General features: G+C 32.2%; 1 protein-coding gene across 3 annotated transcripts in view; it reads right to left on the bottom strand.

Moving 5' to 3' along the window:
- Positions 1 to 17783, bottom strand: part of CSMD3 (CUB and Sushi multiple domains 3) — a 512136-nt gene that overhangs the window by 54246 nt on the left and 440107 nt on the right. For all 3 annotated transcript variants that reach the window (XM_065752466.1, XM_065752468.1, XM_065752469.1), the window contains 4 exons: positions 16792 to 16905; positions 9578 to 9766; positions 9021 to 9167; positions 6371 to 6559 (listed from right to left, as the gene is read on the bottom strand). In XM_065752466.1, the coding sequence (XP_065608538.1) occupies positions 6371 to 6559; positions 9021 to 9167; positions 9578 to 9766; positions 16792 to 16905 (639 nt within the window). The remainder of the gene's footprint in view (positions 1 to 6370; positions 6560 to 9020; positions 9168 to 9577; positions 9767 to 16791; positions 16906 to 17783) is intronic.

The following is a 17783-nucleotide window of genomic DNA, read 5'->3' as shown; positions in this document are numbered from 1 at the left end:
ATCAGAAATCTAGTTTGTACTTTGGGTTTCTCAGATAAAATGTGTAGCCCCTGGCTAACACTAATATTAACATTCAACATTCTATTTTTCCTCTTGCAAAGAAGAAATAAAATACCCTTTAAAACATTTTATAATTAGCAAATGAAAATGTAAGACCATTCCCCTACTATAAAATATATATATGTATGTATATATATTATTACTCATCAGAGAGAAAGCACAAAACTATTTCTAAATAATACCTTGTTCGAGAAATAAAATTTACCAAATGAGTTTTTTCCACATCTTAACAGTAAACTTATAATGGAAATCTGATCCCCAAACAGGGGCACTTAATTCTTAAGTGGAATCTTGAACAGTAAGAAGTTACCTATTTTGCCTACAGATAGCTATGGGGAATCAAGATTTTCAATCTATGTATATTTCATAGGAAAAAAGTGATCGGTTGTTGCCTTTTTTGTGAGCTGGGCTGATGAAAAACAAATCTGCTTCATAAGGAGTGTAACATTATGGCACTGTACCAAAGATAATGATCATAGCTAAGACACAGCTAAAGCACTTAAGCTATCGAAGCTTGTAGAACAGATGCAATAAAATCAATGCAAAAATATTATTGATTGCAGATTCCAAGTAAAGTTAAACTACAGGACATAGTGTGATGAAAAGACCACAGAATACAACGATTAATTTGCTCACCACCTTGTTTATACCTTACGGCTATCACAGTATACACTGGATATTAGAGACACATAACTTTAGAAGATAAGAAAACAGAAATTAGGAGATAGAGAAGGCTCTGAGAATCATTAAATTCTATGAGAGCATGAACCTAGAATGACCAAAAGTGATAAGTTCATGAAACATAAAGTCCATCGTCCACTTTTTACTAAACATCTGAGAGAACTTAATTATTTCACTTGATAACACCAAAGAAAGAAACAGCCCTTGTGGTGCTAAAATGAAAACGTGACATAAATATTTTTTATTGTATTTCATATTCCTCAATAACTTTGGTTACAGCTGGCAGACCTGTCCATGCTCTTTCCTCCAAAACTATACATAATGATAAATAGAAGTTTCAGGCCATACTGAAGTTACCAGAACCAATTTCAATGCCAGTTGCATCACTGCAGCATGAAAATGAATATATATTCCCCCCAAAGAACTTTTAATATATCAGTAGCTACTGCTTGTGATCCAGACATTGAAGAACACATCACAGCACTACTTGTTCACATACTGCAGATCAGCTTCCTGCAATCAGCATTTTATATATATATAAATATAATATGTAACACAGGAGTTTTATATCTACAATTGAGATTAATGACTCCTTAGGTATTTGAAGATCTATATTAGTGCCTTACTTGATAAAATTTGATTTTTACCATTCACATTAACAGAATCAATCTGGTGGCATAAGAAAACTACATCCTTCCCTAAAAAGCTTTAAGAAACAAGCTACATCCTAGCATACTGTATCTTTTATAAAGTGTTTTATAAAAGCAAAGAGAGCTACCAATGAATCACTTAGCGATATGTTTAGTTTTCAGAAGTTATGAGGTGCATTTTTCTTGTGTGAAACAGAAAGCCACTTTTATTTAAATAAAAGATGTGAAAAGATCCACACAAGCTTTTGACATATCTGAAAACTTAAGAGAAATAAAAGACAAATATGGAATATCTAAATTACCTAAAAAATAAATATATCACTGAAATGTTTGGTCATTATTTATAAGCTTAGACAGTAAAAACTTTGTTTTTGCAAATCGGCGTTATAATTGTGATCACATTTGAAACAGATCCATTCCATTATCATGACCTTCAGAATACAGCTCCACCTGCAAAATGTACACATGCAGCCTTGTGAATATCTCAACTTTATTAGTTCTTGAGGATCACCACATTCTAAAGACTTATCTATAAGAAATTCAGAAAACATTATTAGTCTAGTAGAAAGCTTTTAAACACCCTTTAATAAAAGTTAGGAGTCTCTGTGTTTGCAGTCTCCCAAACTCATATCTGACTGTTCAACTTATAATGGAGCACTGATCCCCAGATTTCCTCTGATTCATTTAATAACAACAATTAACAGTTGTAGCTACCTTTAACATTTTAAGGATATGTAGAATGAAGAGTATCAATGCTGACATCCATCTAGAGCTGGTAACATTCATCAGGAACAACACAAACACAGGCAAGACTACTGAAACTATACAGAAATATACCCTTCTGATTTTAAGATAGTGGATTTTAAACCTGTGAAGAACTATGAAGTTTTATGAAAAGTTTTCTGTAAAGTGCTTCACTTTTAAAAGATTAAGCTATTTCTTTGTTGGCATTTCAAATGTTATTGAATTTTCACACTTGTCCTGATACAGTCAGGCATTTGGAAATAAGAATTTTTTTTAATGAGTATAGAAATTGTTTAACTATTGCATAACTATATTAATTGTTCTCATGAATATTAACATGACTAACTCAAACTCATACTATTGCCTACAATATTTAAAAGTAGAAAGTACTGTCCTCTACACATTATATGTTTTTCCACATAATAAACTTAATGACAATAAATACAGATTTACTTTAGCATCATTTTTGAGAAGAACATAACAAACATAGATAATAGTATTATCTTTGGTGAAGATTTAAATTTTGTTTTGATATGTTTTCACATCATTTGTATAACAATCATGTCATTTTCATCATGCACAATTCACATTGCAGAGCTACGGAATTCTCCAGTGTTACAACATAAACTGGGTTTACTTAACATGTTTACATACAATTTCTGTAAAAGCATTTGCCTGTAACTCCTACATGATACTACTGAATATGACAGGATTTCTGGTGAAGTCTGGGTGAGAGAAGAGAAATATTACATAATTACATAATAAAAAGTAAGATCAATGTATTGCTGAGATTAAAAAAAAAAAAGTGAGAAAACAGTGAAACTTCTGAAACCTATTTTCAATTACAAAAGCATTTATATGAAGTATACAATTTTCATTTTTATTCCCTATAGTGTGTTAATGCTTGTACTCAGATGGACATAAACCCACTACTTCCTTCAAAAGTTTATCATAATCAAGCCCAATCATTGATTTAACCCAGGGAATCTTTTATTGACTTGAGCTTGGTGATGTGATGCCACTAAAACTAAGAAGCAGGAGACAAAGGGATGAGGCTGGACTCTTCTCAGCAGTGTGTGGCAATGGAACAATAGAAAATGTCCACAAAATGAAGCATAGAAGTTCCACACCATTCACAGTGAGGGTTGACAGAGCACTGGAACCAGCTGCCCAGAGAGGTTGTGGAGTCTCCTTCTCTGGGCTGGCCCGGAAGCCTACTTGTGCAACCTGGTCTAGGGAGCTGCTTTGGCAGGGTGTTGGACTCGATGACCTCTAGAGGTCCCTTCCAACCCCTACAATTCTGTGATTCTGTGATTTTGTGAAAATGGATAAATGGATGGACCACACTTTCACATTAAGATTTCTTTAATGTACCTCTACATAAACAGAATAGATAATATCTAAAAGATATTATAGTATATAGTAAATTTTTTCTTTAATTTGTATTATTGCCATTACACAGTATTTGAGTTGGAAGCAGTTTCATTTTTCTTCTTTTCATGACATGGGAAGGGATTTTTTTAATATTAATTTTGAAACAAGCTTCAGGTAATTTTTGAAGTTTTGCTTGAGGCTTTATTTTATATTTCTCACTGCTTCATTGAGTCTTTTCACTGACTTATGTTTGGTTTTATATAAAATGTAAAAAAAAAAGCTTTTATTTATTATCCAAGTGCATATCAGGAATATTCAGGTAAAATTATACAGTGATTTGAGGAATGGCTTCTATTCAGAGGTCCAAATATCATATATATATATATATGATATCATATATATCCAAATATCATATAGATATATATATACCAGATCAGATATATATATACCATATCAGATATACCAAATATCATATATATATATGAATGAGAATGGAAAAAAATTGATCTAACATTAACTTATGGATTTGGAAAAAAAAAAAAAAATATATATATATATGCAAAACAGGGTAGTAGAGAAAGCTACTGCCATTAATGAATGCCAGCAAGAGGAAAGAGTTCAGAAGTGATAACTCTAGTTGTACAGATGAAAAGATAAAAAATGTAAAGGCAAGGTGTTGACAAACAAGGAGTTGGCAAACAAGGAGTTGATTTAGTGTTAAAAAAAAAATCTGTGCTGATTGCAGAGACATCATTAAGGAGTTCATAATTTTAGATTTCTCCTTTCCTATAGAATGATGGCAGTAACTGCAAATTTCTGTGATTTCGTTGGTAATCTTCATTAGGAATCAGAAAACAAATAGATCAAAATGTGATGCATTACTTATAAAGAAATTCCAAATAAATTTATTTTTTGTCTTTGCACTGCTATGTAAAAATTGTCTAATACATTTTATGCTGTGCTAAATGGTCAGTTGTAGCAATCCTAAACTCAGAAGTTTGAGAAACCTAATTAAACTACCTTTGCTAGTTATAAATGACTGAAAATGTGAAGCAGAAGGCAAGGTGTGACTTTCTCACCTTGCGTTACATAGTGTATTAGCTGGTAAAATGTGAAGACTAAAAACAGACAACAGACAAAGTTGAGTAACCTTTTCTTTATGGTTAATACTAATGTATCTTAAAATTATAAAAACTTCTTAAGATAACGACTTTTGTTGAAGTTGAATTTCTCAGTATCAGAGGGAATGGCAAAGTCCTTATGTCTAGTAAATATCCCCTGTTGAAAAACATCTGAGATACTGCTGGTATTCTTAAACTTTTGATGCTAGAATTCATATCAGTCTTCTGTATTATCTGTATATGGGGATAATATTCAACTCAACAAAGCAAGGGGAATTTTAGATACTTCAGTTACATATGGAATCGGATTACATCTGAGAGTTTTTATGGTAATAACATCTCTTCAGCTTGAACCTGAGTTCTGAGTTGCAAGATCATATCACGATCACAAACAACTTTTATCACATAGGGACTTGATGGAAGAGTTGAATGATGTTCATATAATTTATGAAAATTAAACTCAATCAAATTAATATAATTATTTAATTAATACGTATTAATTAATATATATGAAATAATTTTCATTACACCTACAAACTTTCTCTTTGATAAGACATCTTGAGTTCAGATATGTTCTACACCCCATTACCTGAGATATCTAGTTAGCAGTCTAAAGCTCCACAAATAACTGTCATGAAAGCAGTCCTTATAATAACTGATGAGGAAAAAAGCTAAACAATTATATTCAGCAAATGCATTGTATGTACTTACGTAGTTGCAAGTCAAAGGCTTATTTTCAAAGAAATACTTTTCAAAAATTAACTTGAAGCATTCAAACAGCATTTATCTCTTCTGTTTAATGGGAAAAAAATGTATGCAAGCATCTAGTTGAAACACCCTCCTAAGATTTTGTAATGAATGAATTTGTTGCTTGTGTGAACATACAAATTCTGAAGTCTAAATGAATATGGTAGTTGTTTTCACCAGCTTATGTAAGAGAACAAAGTAAATTCCTCGATACACAAAATTCTGAACAAAACTTATAAACTAGAACTGCAATTTTTTATGAAAAAATCATTCTAATACTTCACTGAAGAGTGAAAGATGTTATTAATTCAACAGCATTCTCAGAAAACGAAGAGTTAGAATACAATTACAATGGACATAAAATAATCATTTTTCTTAAGGAAAACATGTTTTTCTTTTATAATGCAGAAGTCACTAAATATGAAACCATTGGGGGGAGGACTAGGAGATACTACGAGGTACTCAAGGGCTTGAGACATAAAACACCAATTAACCTGATTAATTCTATTTCAAATTTCAGTGCAAATCTTGAAAGATTAGAATGGATTCAAAAGTAATGATGTTATTGACCAATTTCCTATTATTGGATGTGTAGCAAATTTTGAGTTTACCTTTTTTAAATATTCCTTGATCATGACAAAGTTGCAATTACAGTGAAAAGTAAAATAAATTCTTCAAAGCAATACCAATACAAAAATAAGCAATACCAATACAAAAATAAATATATGATCTCTACTACTCATTCATGATGTTTTTGAATAATTTCATATTTCAACCTTGTGTTTTTTCTTTTCTCCTCATAATGTTGTACTTTTTAGTGGTTTTTAACATCTGTCTGCCTTAAAAATTCTGTTACAATCTTCTTAATTAACTGTGTTTTTCGCAAAGTTTATCAAGCATTTTTCTTTTTACGACAGAAAAAAAAGTTCATTTATTAAAAAAAAAAAAAAGTAAAATAAAGTTTGTATCATACTTTATTCTAAAAGATTTTACCTTGGCAAGCTGGGACTGGAACATCCCAGGAATAATAACCATATGGAGACTTCCTGCAAATTGCAGTACTTTTCCCAATGAGCCGAAAACCTCGATCACAAGCCCAGCGAACCATACTGTTGAGCTGTCCACCTGTCTGACTGACAATGAAGCCATGTGGAGGGGACTCTGGAGTACTACAGTAGAGAGCTTCAAACATAAATATAAAATAAATAAAAAATGCATTCAGGGTCCAGATGACAGTTCTTCACAAACTCTTAATGATGTTAGTGAACATTTGATGACAAGCTCAGAAAATGTCAGTAGAAGTCATATTATGTATCCGGTTCACATAAGCATTAAGTAATTTCACTAAATGTAAAAACAAAATATTAAAACATTCAAAGTGCTTCAGGGTTTAGTAGCCTGAGAGGAAGTATAGAGATATCTTGCGTAACTCTTGTAGCTTTTTTATTGTCTTCTTTTTAAACCAAATAACCCATATAACTTTAGTTTATGATGAAATTTATTGTAATCACATAAATTTCAGTATTATACATAATGTTTAGAAGAGAGAAGCATCAAGGGCATACTATACACAGTTACTTTCAAATAGTCTTTTCCTTTTGGTCTTCTTACTTTCAAGTTCTCTGATACAATGAATGGAACTAATAAAAGATAAAATGGATTTTAACCGTATTTATGAGTACCACCATAAAAGCATGGCAAAAACATTAAATCTGCTTTTTTTTCCTTTTTTTTTCTTTTTGATGACTTATTTAGAACAATAGGTTCTATAAAACATCTGTAAGTCTTCATAAATACATGGAAGCATAAAGATCTCTGAGAGGTGCACTTGATTTCATTTAAAAGGATGTATGTATTTGAAATCTTCATTACGTTAAATATTGCTTAATTATTTTTATGTCATTATGCTTATATTTCTTCTAAATCCCTTGTCCATTAAGTCTGTGAATATAAAATTCCTTGGTTTTGCCTACTTCACCAAAGAACTATAACAAAAGAAACTTATGGTCTGGTAGCCAGTTTGAGATGTGTTATTTTTTTTAGGAATTTAACTTTGTCTCTGATCTTTTTCATCAAGGGGGAGCCATGAATTGTTAGCTAAGAGGGTCATATCTCCTTTTTGTAGGAAAGAAAAGAAAATTGGAAGTTGTTCTCCAAGTGCTTCTAAGCTTCTTCATGCTTTTATGAAACATTGGTAACTAGAGAGAAACTCCATCTGTTCCATTCCTCAGGCAAAGAGCAAGTTGCTGCCTCACTTACTCTTTAAGACTATTCATGTCTTATGACTTACTACAGGGCAATGGTATTCTCAGGCAAGGTTTCCTACAATCAGGATGGAATAATATGGCTGTTCATTTACTCTTTATCATAGAAAGCAGCAGAACATGAAGCGTATCTGTCAGACCACATGCTATGAAAACATTTTTTTCCTTACACTAAATTTCTACTGCCTTTTACTTTAGGAAGCAGAGATACAAACACCTCCTTCAGTACTTAAGAAAATACACTGGTATTTTCTGAATTATATAGATCACAATTTAATACTTTGTCTACTTGTCAATAGTCCCCTTACAACAACTGAAGTGTTAAGAGTTTTCTCTTCATACAGAAGATGCTTATTTCTAGATCTAAAAGGTACTACAGACAATAAGTACTGTGTAATATTTTGTTTATAAGCAAAAGTAAATTTTATCTAACTACAAAGCATTTCACCTATAAGAAAACTGTCCTCACCTAAAGGGAGAGATTATGATATTGTTTTACAGACTGCTGTACTGAGTCTAATTATTTTCCTGCAATAGCAAAGAAGCTAAAAAGTAATGAAAAAAGAAAACACAGCAGACAGAATTTCATATATGTTCTCTGTTGTTGTCTCCACTTCGTAAAGTGAAAATGCATAATATTAATTTCTCTAGAATTGGCAATGAAAATGTTCTACACATACTATCTCAAATAATTCTTTTCTTTCTTTAATTTCATAACTTTGGTGATGATTTAAAACAAAACATATTTTGTGTAATTGCTGCAAATGACAACAAATCTAATGTAATGAGTGAAAAACATTAACCTGTAAAAATAGACTTATATAATGTTTCTATAAATGTGATTATATAAAAATCACTGTTTGTTAAGTACCATCTCCAAGTTCACTTGAAAGCATATGATGTTAGATATTTTTATAATTGCTGCTTCTGTTGAACCCTGAATTAAAGAGTTCAATCCTTCAAGGTCTCATGTTTTTTCTCCTAATTGCTCTTCACTTCTGCTTTGTTGCCACCCCTTAAAAATATTCATGATGAAATCCATAAAGATCCAGGATGAAGGACAGTGGCACACAAATGCAAATAAATGATAACTGGAAGGAGGGGGGGGGGGAAGTTGCTTCTTTCAGTTTTTGATTTTCACATTTTAAAACTTCTGTGAAACATTTGATTTAATCTATACAGAGTATATATGATGTTTATGTCCTGTTAGGGGTGTGGACTTCCTCACAAAATCAGCATCGTCCAGTTCATATATAAAATGAATTTCCTTTCAGTCTGGGAAGTTAATATAACAAAATATAACTCTTATTCTTTTACCATAAATAAATTTGGTCTATATTGAATTTTTTTACATAATAATGAAAATCTTATTTACATACCTATGTACCTTATTCGGAAACCTTTTTTATTGGTGCCATGATCTGCTGACCATCGGAGAAATACCTCGTGCCCATTGCTGGTTATATTCAGAGATGAGGAATAGTCTCCACTGAGTGAAATGAGCAAAGGGCTATGGATATTTGGACCTTGATATAATGAATAAAACAAAACAAAACAAAAACACAAGTTACAAAGTTTTATATAACATACAACAAAGTATATACATATTAATATGAATATAAAACATCTTCCAAGCAAATAGTAAATTGATCTGATTTATGAATCGATGTTGACAGAACATGTTATATACTACAGATTACTATTTGTTCTGAAACATAATTGTTTCACATAACTTTTGCTGTACAGTTTTTAAACACAGTATAATCAAGATTCTGTTTAGCACAACAAACCCAAATGATTGCTTATATAATTTTTAATACATAAGTAAAATATGGTATACACAAATAACAGCAATTTGAGATTTTCAACATAGCTGTAAAGTAAAAATGCATTATATAGAAAAAAGTATCACCAAAATCACGTATTTTATAGTTACCATCAAACACCTCAAGTATATCAAATTCTTTTTCTGTCTGGAAGAATTCGAAGAACATGCTGATATTGTAACCCTTTTCCACAGTAATGGTCCATGCACACATCTGGAGATTTGGGTAGCTGTCAGGATACCCAGGGCTCAGTATTACCCCTGTTGAATCTAGACGCATTTCATTGGCTGGACATAGCACTGTGAAACAGACATGTTATTAAAAATCTAAAGCCTGCTATTTGTGTTACATGTGATTCGCAAGACTTTCCTTACTTTAAAGATTTGCATTAATTGTTGTATTTTCACAGATATAGAAAAACTGAAAAAAAAAAAAGACCCACCAACTGTTAGTAGGAAAGAACTCTATGAAGTAATGTAGATGTAGAAAACAAGCACTACAACTTTTAGTAATTATTAATTCATGGCATTTCCTTTCTTTCCGTTTCTACAAGATATGACATTTCTGTAAGTTGTTTAAGTACTAAATTGTTTAATTGTTCAAAAAGATGAACTGTATTTTTTTCGTTAGATTACTATTACTGTCAGCAATAATTTCACTGCACTTCAAGCAAGTTCTAAATAAAGATTACTCAATCCCTCCCACAATCTGTCTGTACAAAAGAAAGCAGCAAAAATCTTCAGAACCTCAATCAAAGCTCTGAGAATGCTGATGTATCAAAAATGCACTGTTCACTATTCAAACATGCTGCCTTTGGTGTAGAAAAAAAATTTAAAAAATCCTCTTCAGACTGACAATTTGTTACTCACTAGGACTAATGAAACAAAAAGATTTGTGCTAATCCAGCTATTTTTTTTATTCATAAATCAAAAATTGAAATGAAAATGCTAGGTTATTGCCATTACAGGCAATAACAAATACTTCAAATTTATTTTTCAGTTTTCACGCTGTAATCCTATTTCCTTCCTAGCTGTTATCAAACAAACCAGCAAAGAGCATTCTCATAATCAAATCATTTGACCAGCAGTCATTATGTCCTTGTTATATTCCTGAATAGCTACAGAATCTCAGGATGACTCTTCAATTTAAAAGTGATGCAACAGTGCACCACACAATTAAAATGTTCTGAGCAAATTAATATCAATCAGAAGGAGGAAAATAATAATAATAATAATAAAGGTGACTTTTGCCTCACTTAAAAAAAAAGCATAATCACAATATCATCTTAATATACACACTCAAGACTGCTTTGAAAGTAATGTCTCCTATTTTATTATTTTGACCCATGATGTTAGAAGCAGATGTTGGAGTCATGGCAGTAGAAGTTGAACTTTCCAACCAATACTTCATTATATTTTAGTGCCATGCAACAGAGCTTACCGGAGGGGTAGCCAGGCAAAATAGTGTCTGACACAGAAGTGTGTAGGAAGCAAAGGTTTGGAATTGAATTCTTCCATGTGAAAAAAAAATTGCACCCTCTAACATGCATCAGTGCTTATGAAACATTTATAGAAACCAAAGACTAGATGTTAACTCAGTGATGCAATGAATGGTGTACTTCAGCAGTGGCAAGAGAATAAATCACCTCTGCTGGCACAGATTTTTATGAACATAGCATGAAAGCTCTTGTTCATTGCTGGAAAAAAATCATAGCTAATTGTGGTTATTACGCTGAAAACTTTTGTAGCTGAGAATTTGCTCCATCAAATATGGTTTGTTTGGGTTTTTTTATATGTGTTTTAGTTTCCATGGAAACAAACAGGAGACTTTACTTTTGCAGTGATCATGTAACTCATTATCCTTTTTTCAAGGACATGTTTTGTTACAGTACGTATGAACAAGTGACCTACAGTTTGTTCAGAACTTAGCACTGCTTAACACTAACCTTTAAGTCTGGCTTTAATATTCACAGTTAGCACTGTGTTAGTACTGAGCCCCTGCAGTTAAAAATAACTTAAAAGGTTCATAGATTTCTCAAGAATGCTCACAATATTATTGGCTTATTAAGTATGTAAATTGACTTTGTATTGTAAAAAAATGTCACTAGACTGTAGAAAGAGACAGAGATCACAGGAAAACAGAAAAATCAGAGAGAGAAGAGAGTTCTCTTCTTTCATATATAGAACTTGTGTAAAGAGAAATGAATTTCTTCATATCTGAGGGCAAACATCTGCAGTAGAAGCCAGTAGAAACAGTAATAGCTTGTTTTACTGAATAATTAAGTCCAACTTGCCCCCTCACTCCCCTCAAGGAATTCGAAATAATTTCATTTTATTAATAAGAACCATAAGAACTGAAAAACTTAATTATGTTTTTTGAAAATGAACTAGGTCATGGCTACTAGATGTCCAAGTGACTGAAGGTTCTGCATTTTTGCTTATCAACTGAAGATCAGGTTTCTGCCTTTCCCTTGTAAATTTGTGAGCATGTTTTTATTTATTTATCTATCAACTTTTCTATGTATTTATTTATTTATTTTTGTTAATAAATCTCTAATGCATCATAAACAGACTTCTGTGGAGTAGAAATAGAGCTCTGGGGCATTTAAAGTGAAATTAATTTATCCCCTTGCTTCTATAATATGCAATTAAAGTGCAAGGTAACTGAGAAGGGGATTAAATTTAAAATAAACCCCTTAACATGATAATTAATCTGACTAAGATCAAATTGTGGAAGGGAAGGCAGGCTTCAGTTACGTAAGGTCATAGCTTTCTGTGCCTGTAAGTATGTATGTTGTATCTGTTGAGGATGAGAAGCAAGCTACTTTGTGCATGGAAGCAGTAGAGCCATTGTATTCTATTCTGTTTATGCTCTGAGCTATGAAATTTCTGCTGAAATTAGACAGCTAAAAGCTCCCTATGAAAAATGAAGCAAAGAACTAGCGCTTAGAAAACTCTTGTGAGAACAAGACTTGTGTTTGATTTCCTGTGTCAACTCATGCAGATCATGAACTCTTCATCTAGGATGAATGTCTCACATATCAACCTCTTAGGCTGTGCTTATCAATTTTTTCTGTTTGCACTGTGATGAAAATAGCAAACAAAAAGAATGAGACAAACAAAAGAATGGACTACCTCAAGTTTTAAATGTGCATACATTTAACATACGTTGAGGGAGGGAGAGGAATAGCCAGGGGGAGCATCATAGTCATCTGGTTGAACTATTTTGTTCATAGCTAGTTTTTCTATCTCCACATTCTTCTTAGAAGAATTTCAGATCACTTTGTCAATACTGTTCATGAATTCTGTAAAGAACTTAAAGACCTAATTCTGCATAATAGGTAGATAAATTATTTTATGAATCTATGCTAATGTAGCTTAGATATAGCTGCAAGTCCTAATTCAAGAATCTTCTCAGAGTCCTGTAATTATGATTCAAAATACAATCTGAATCTTCTTATCCTGAAGAGTTCATTTGATCCTGAAAATAGAATCTAATTTCAAGGAGAACTGAAGACAAAGTTAAATACTGGATATATGAGATACTCTATTTAACAAAAGAGTATGATAGGCATTTGAATAAGCTTGTGGAAGTTAGTGATTATTTTCTGATGTAATGAAGGAAATCTTCATGAATTTTGAGAAGCACTTACACAACTGATATACATTAGAGAAAAATTTGAATCAAGATAGTTTAAAATAGTACTAAATCTGCTGTAAACTTAGGTGTATGAAATAAAAACAGCAAATAAAATCACAAATATTTACTTCAATTTATTTTTTTTTAGCAGCACCTCATTATGGCAAGTACATCTTCACTAAAATACATTAGATTCAAAACTAAATTATTTTTATTAATAACTATGATCATAAGGGCTTTTATGAATGAAGGAATGCTGAATGTGGGTATTGACTTCAATACAAATCAAGTTAAAATCTGAAGTAAAATTTAACCAAACCTCACTTCACACTCACTGAAATGTCTAACACATGTTCTTATTTAAGGCAATAAAAATTAATACCGTAAAGTCTCACCTTAAAGTACATGCTCTGTCTGGTGAAAAAAATAATTAGGATTACTAAACTGAATATGAACCAACAGAAGACTAAGTTTAATGCTTGAGAATGAATTTTGTCTAAAGAGTTACAGTCCGAACAATTAAAATATGTTAGCTTAACAATAAACTAGTGATAAGAAAATCTTAAAAATATATGTGTTCCAGGCATATAATTCTGTTGACTCAAGATTCCACAAAGCTATCTGTAGATCCAGGTTTTAATTTGAAATTTAGCTTACATATTTCTAACATTGAATTTACGTTGTATATGGAATACAATAGAATATTCAGCTGTTTCTTGCTTTAGGTCACCAGTTTCAATGGTCTTTTTTAACATCGTTAATTAATTCTATTGGCATATGTATATATTATATTTGGAGTCTACTACCTCTGAAGATTATGTTAAACAGATTCAGTTTCAGAGGAAAATGATAAGAGCACTGATTTAGCATTTAATGTTTAATCCAGTATTTAGCATTTATATATTACAGAGAACAGATTAACTGAGCATTCCTGAGATTTTGTGTTGGGTTTTGTAATGAATATACACATAACTTCAGCAACACTTGCAGATAAAATGCCTCAGAATCAGCAGATATGCCTCTGTTTCATCTATTAATACAGCATTTAGCATTCATAGAACTTCCTGTAGGTATATATTGTTTTCCACTCATTAAATGCTACGTGCTTACTTAGTGCATGCTCAATAAGCATTTTAATTTAAATTCTGGTGTTGGAAACAATTCCTAGATGCAACTGTACCAAAATAAATGCAGTAATTTTCAGAAAATATTAATATTATTGAAATTTTTATTGAACCTCAAAATTCAAGATCATTTTGCATTTTAAGAACTATTCAATCTTCAGAATTATTTTGACTTTTACATATCTCTGTGCATAAAACAGGTGAAAATCATAGAAACCTTTCACCTGGAAGGGACCTCTGAAGGCCATCCAGTCCAACTCTCCTGTAATGAACAGGGACACCACAGCTAGATCAGGTTGCCCAGGGCCATATCTAGCCATGCCTTGAAAGTCTCCGTGGATGGAGCATCAACCACATTCTGGGCAACCTGTTCTTGTGTTACACCACTCTCACTGTAAAAGGCTTTTTCACTGTATCTTAAATCTACCCTCTTAAAGCTTGAAACCATTTCCCCTTGTCCTGTCACCACAGACCGTGCCAGAGTCTGTCACCTTTCCTGCAGCACCGTTTTAGGTACTGATAGGCCACCTTGCAACCTTCTCTTCAGGCTGAACAGACCAGCTATTTCAGCGTGTCCTCACAGGAGAAATGTTCCATCCTTTGGATCATTTTTGTGGTCTACCCCAGGATGCGCTCAAATAGGTATATGTCTCTCCTGTACTGAGGACTCCACATCTGGATTCAGTACTCCAGATAATGCTTCACCAGCACAGAGTAGAGAGGCAGGATCACCTCCCTCAACCTCCTGGCCATGCTTCTTTTGATGCAACCCACGATATGGTTGGCTTTCTGGGCTGCAAGGGCACATTGCTGGCTCATGTCCAGATTCTCATCCAACAGCACCCCCATGTCTTTTTCAGCAGGGTTGCTCTCAATCCCTTCATCCCCCAGCTTGTAATGGGGGTTACCTCAACCCAGGTGCACCATCTTGCACTTGGCTGTGTTGAATCTCATGAAGTTCACCTGGGCCCACTGCTCAAGCCTGTTTAAACTTCTTTAAATTGAAGTTTAATAAAGTTTATTCATCAATAGTAGTTGGCCTTCACCATTTTCTTGACTGTGGGAAAAGATTTTTACAGACTTTGTAACATTTGGAATTTTTTTAGTAACAGCTGAAAACTGAGTTAAACAGTCAGTTTTAGTGATATTAGTTATAATTTATGTATATTATATATATGTTGTATATTATAATTAGTTATATTTTTTTCTAAAAATGAATATACTGCTGTATAGAATCATAAATTGTATACAAATTTTAAATTATAGAAATTATAAATAGTCTAATATTAAATATTTTCTTGCAAATGTAATAACCACAGAATCATAGAATTGTAGGCGTTGGAAGGGACTTCTACAGGTCATCTAGTCCAACCTCCCTGCCAAAGCAGCTCCTTAGACCAGGTTGCACAGGTAGGCATTCAGGCAGGTCTTGACTATCTCTAGAGAAGGAGATTCCACCACCCTCCTGTGCAGCCTATTCCAGCACTCTGTCATCCTTACTGTGAAGAAGTTCCCACACACATTTGTGTGGAACATCCTATTCATCAGTTTGTGACCATTTCCTCTCATCATACACACTGCTGAGTAGAGTCTGGCCTCATCCCTTTGCCTCCTGCTCCTCAGATATTTATAGACATGAATCAGATCCCCTCTGAGTCTTCTTTTTTCAAGGCTGAACACATCCAGGTCTCTCAGCCTTTTCTTATAAGGGAGGTGTTCCATGTCCTGTATCATCTTTCTAACCCTCCACCGGACTCTTTTGAGGAGATCCCTGTCTTTTTTGTACCAGGGTGCCCAGAACTGAACACTTTAACTGGAACACAGAACTGGACATAGATTCACTAAGAATTATCTTTATTCTAAATAAACCTTTGATCCTGCTTCCTAAATATGTTAATTATTTAAAAATGCTAGGTAGAAAAGGAGAACACACTCCAAAAATACTGTCAGTATACTGTCAGTATTTTTTCATTTCACAGAAATCTAATTAATTTGCATATAATTTGACTGATTTGGAAAATTACTTTAGTCTTTCAGTCCTGCAAGAGATGACAATGTATTAAGCACAGGAGTGCTAGGATAATGAAGAAATATCACAACAACTAGCAGGATCCAAAATAGCATTTACTTGCATAAATTGTACTTCTATAAGACTATTTTTATAAAAAACATTATAAAAACTTATGTTTTTAAAATATTACACTATAAATTGATGTTTTGATCTTGTTAATCCAAATTAATGTTATGTTTTGAATGTCTATGCATATATCAAGTTAGTATTTTTAAAATTTTCTTATTAAATTTCATATTGTTTTTTGAGAAAACAAAATCATCTTGTTTCTAATTTTTTAAATATAAGATCTCTCCAAAAAAAATGATTTGCTAAATTATTTTCACAAAGTAAACCTTAAAACCCATCAAATGCATTAAAAAATAGTGATGATTTTGCATTAATATTCACCATAACAGTGGTAATGCTGGAGTAGCGACAAAAAGGTTGAAATATTTTAAAATTTACATCTTATGTAAAGATAAATCAAAGAAAAAAAACGATACAACACCTTGACAGGTAGGTGGTGCTCCATCCATCTGAAGCCTTTCACCCAGTCGGCATGTCAGAATCTCATTACCAACCAATGTAAAGCCTGGTTGACACTGGTATCTTATAATATCTCCTGTGTGATAAAAACAAAACAAATATAAACATTATCATTAGATACTAATTTTGAACTTTTAGCTTCAAAAACATTAATGATTAGTGAAGTTTGTTTCTGTGCGACAATATTAGTCTGAGTTTAACTCATGCTGGGTGAACCATGTGTCCTTTAAAACTTTAGGAAATATAATTTATTGGTAATCTTTGTATCAAGACAGTAATTCATACAATCGTGAAGAAGAAAAATAAATAGGAACTGTATCTTAGTTGATTGTTGATGGCGGGAATAAAAAATTGTCTTTTGTTCATTAAGAAATGATTCATACAGAGCTTTATGAAATCACAAAAAAAATAGAAAAAAAAAGTGTATCCTGATAGTTCTCATTGGTTCAGTTTACAGAGAAGGAAAGAAAAAACATGTATTGTTTTTGCTTGTTATCAATTTAAGAACTCAAATATTAGTACATATGAAGAAAAACAGGATGAGTGAAGGGGAAATATGAGCAAAACTAGCTGGTGAGACATCTGAAATCAAACTATGTAATCAATAATTTTGATAACAATATTTAATATTATTAACATGTCTTGAAAGTCAGCATGTCATTCCCTTCTTCAGTGTTCCTAGCTTTTACTAATTTGTTGTTACCCTTCAGTTGTGGAAACTTCTGGGACAGATGTCTGTTTTTTTCATGTTTGTAGTTTTTTTTTTAAAGTGGAAAATAAATAGATTAAAATTCTAATTAATAGCATCACTGATAGTAAAAAAATAATTTTTCTAATATAAATTAATTTTATGTTTTTGATCTGGTACAGTTGCATAGATATATATGTACACAGATGACTATGTGTTCTAAAACTACAGTGTAACATAATGCCTTATATTAAATGTTATGAAAA

Source organism: Cyrtonyx montezumae, unplaced genomic scaffold, assembly GCF_038088225.1.
Source record: "Cyrtonyx montezumae isolate F1298 unplaced genomic scaffold, pur_monq_1.0 scaffold_8, whole genome shotgun sequence".
NCBI lineage: Eukaryota > Metazoa > Chordata > Aves > Galliformes > Odontophoridae > Cyrtonyx > Cyrtonyx montezumae.
The sequence above is the reverse complement of the archived record's forward strand: the minus strand, read 5'-3'. Positions and strand labels throughout refer to the sequence as shown.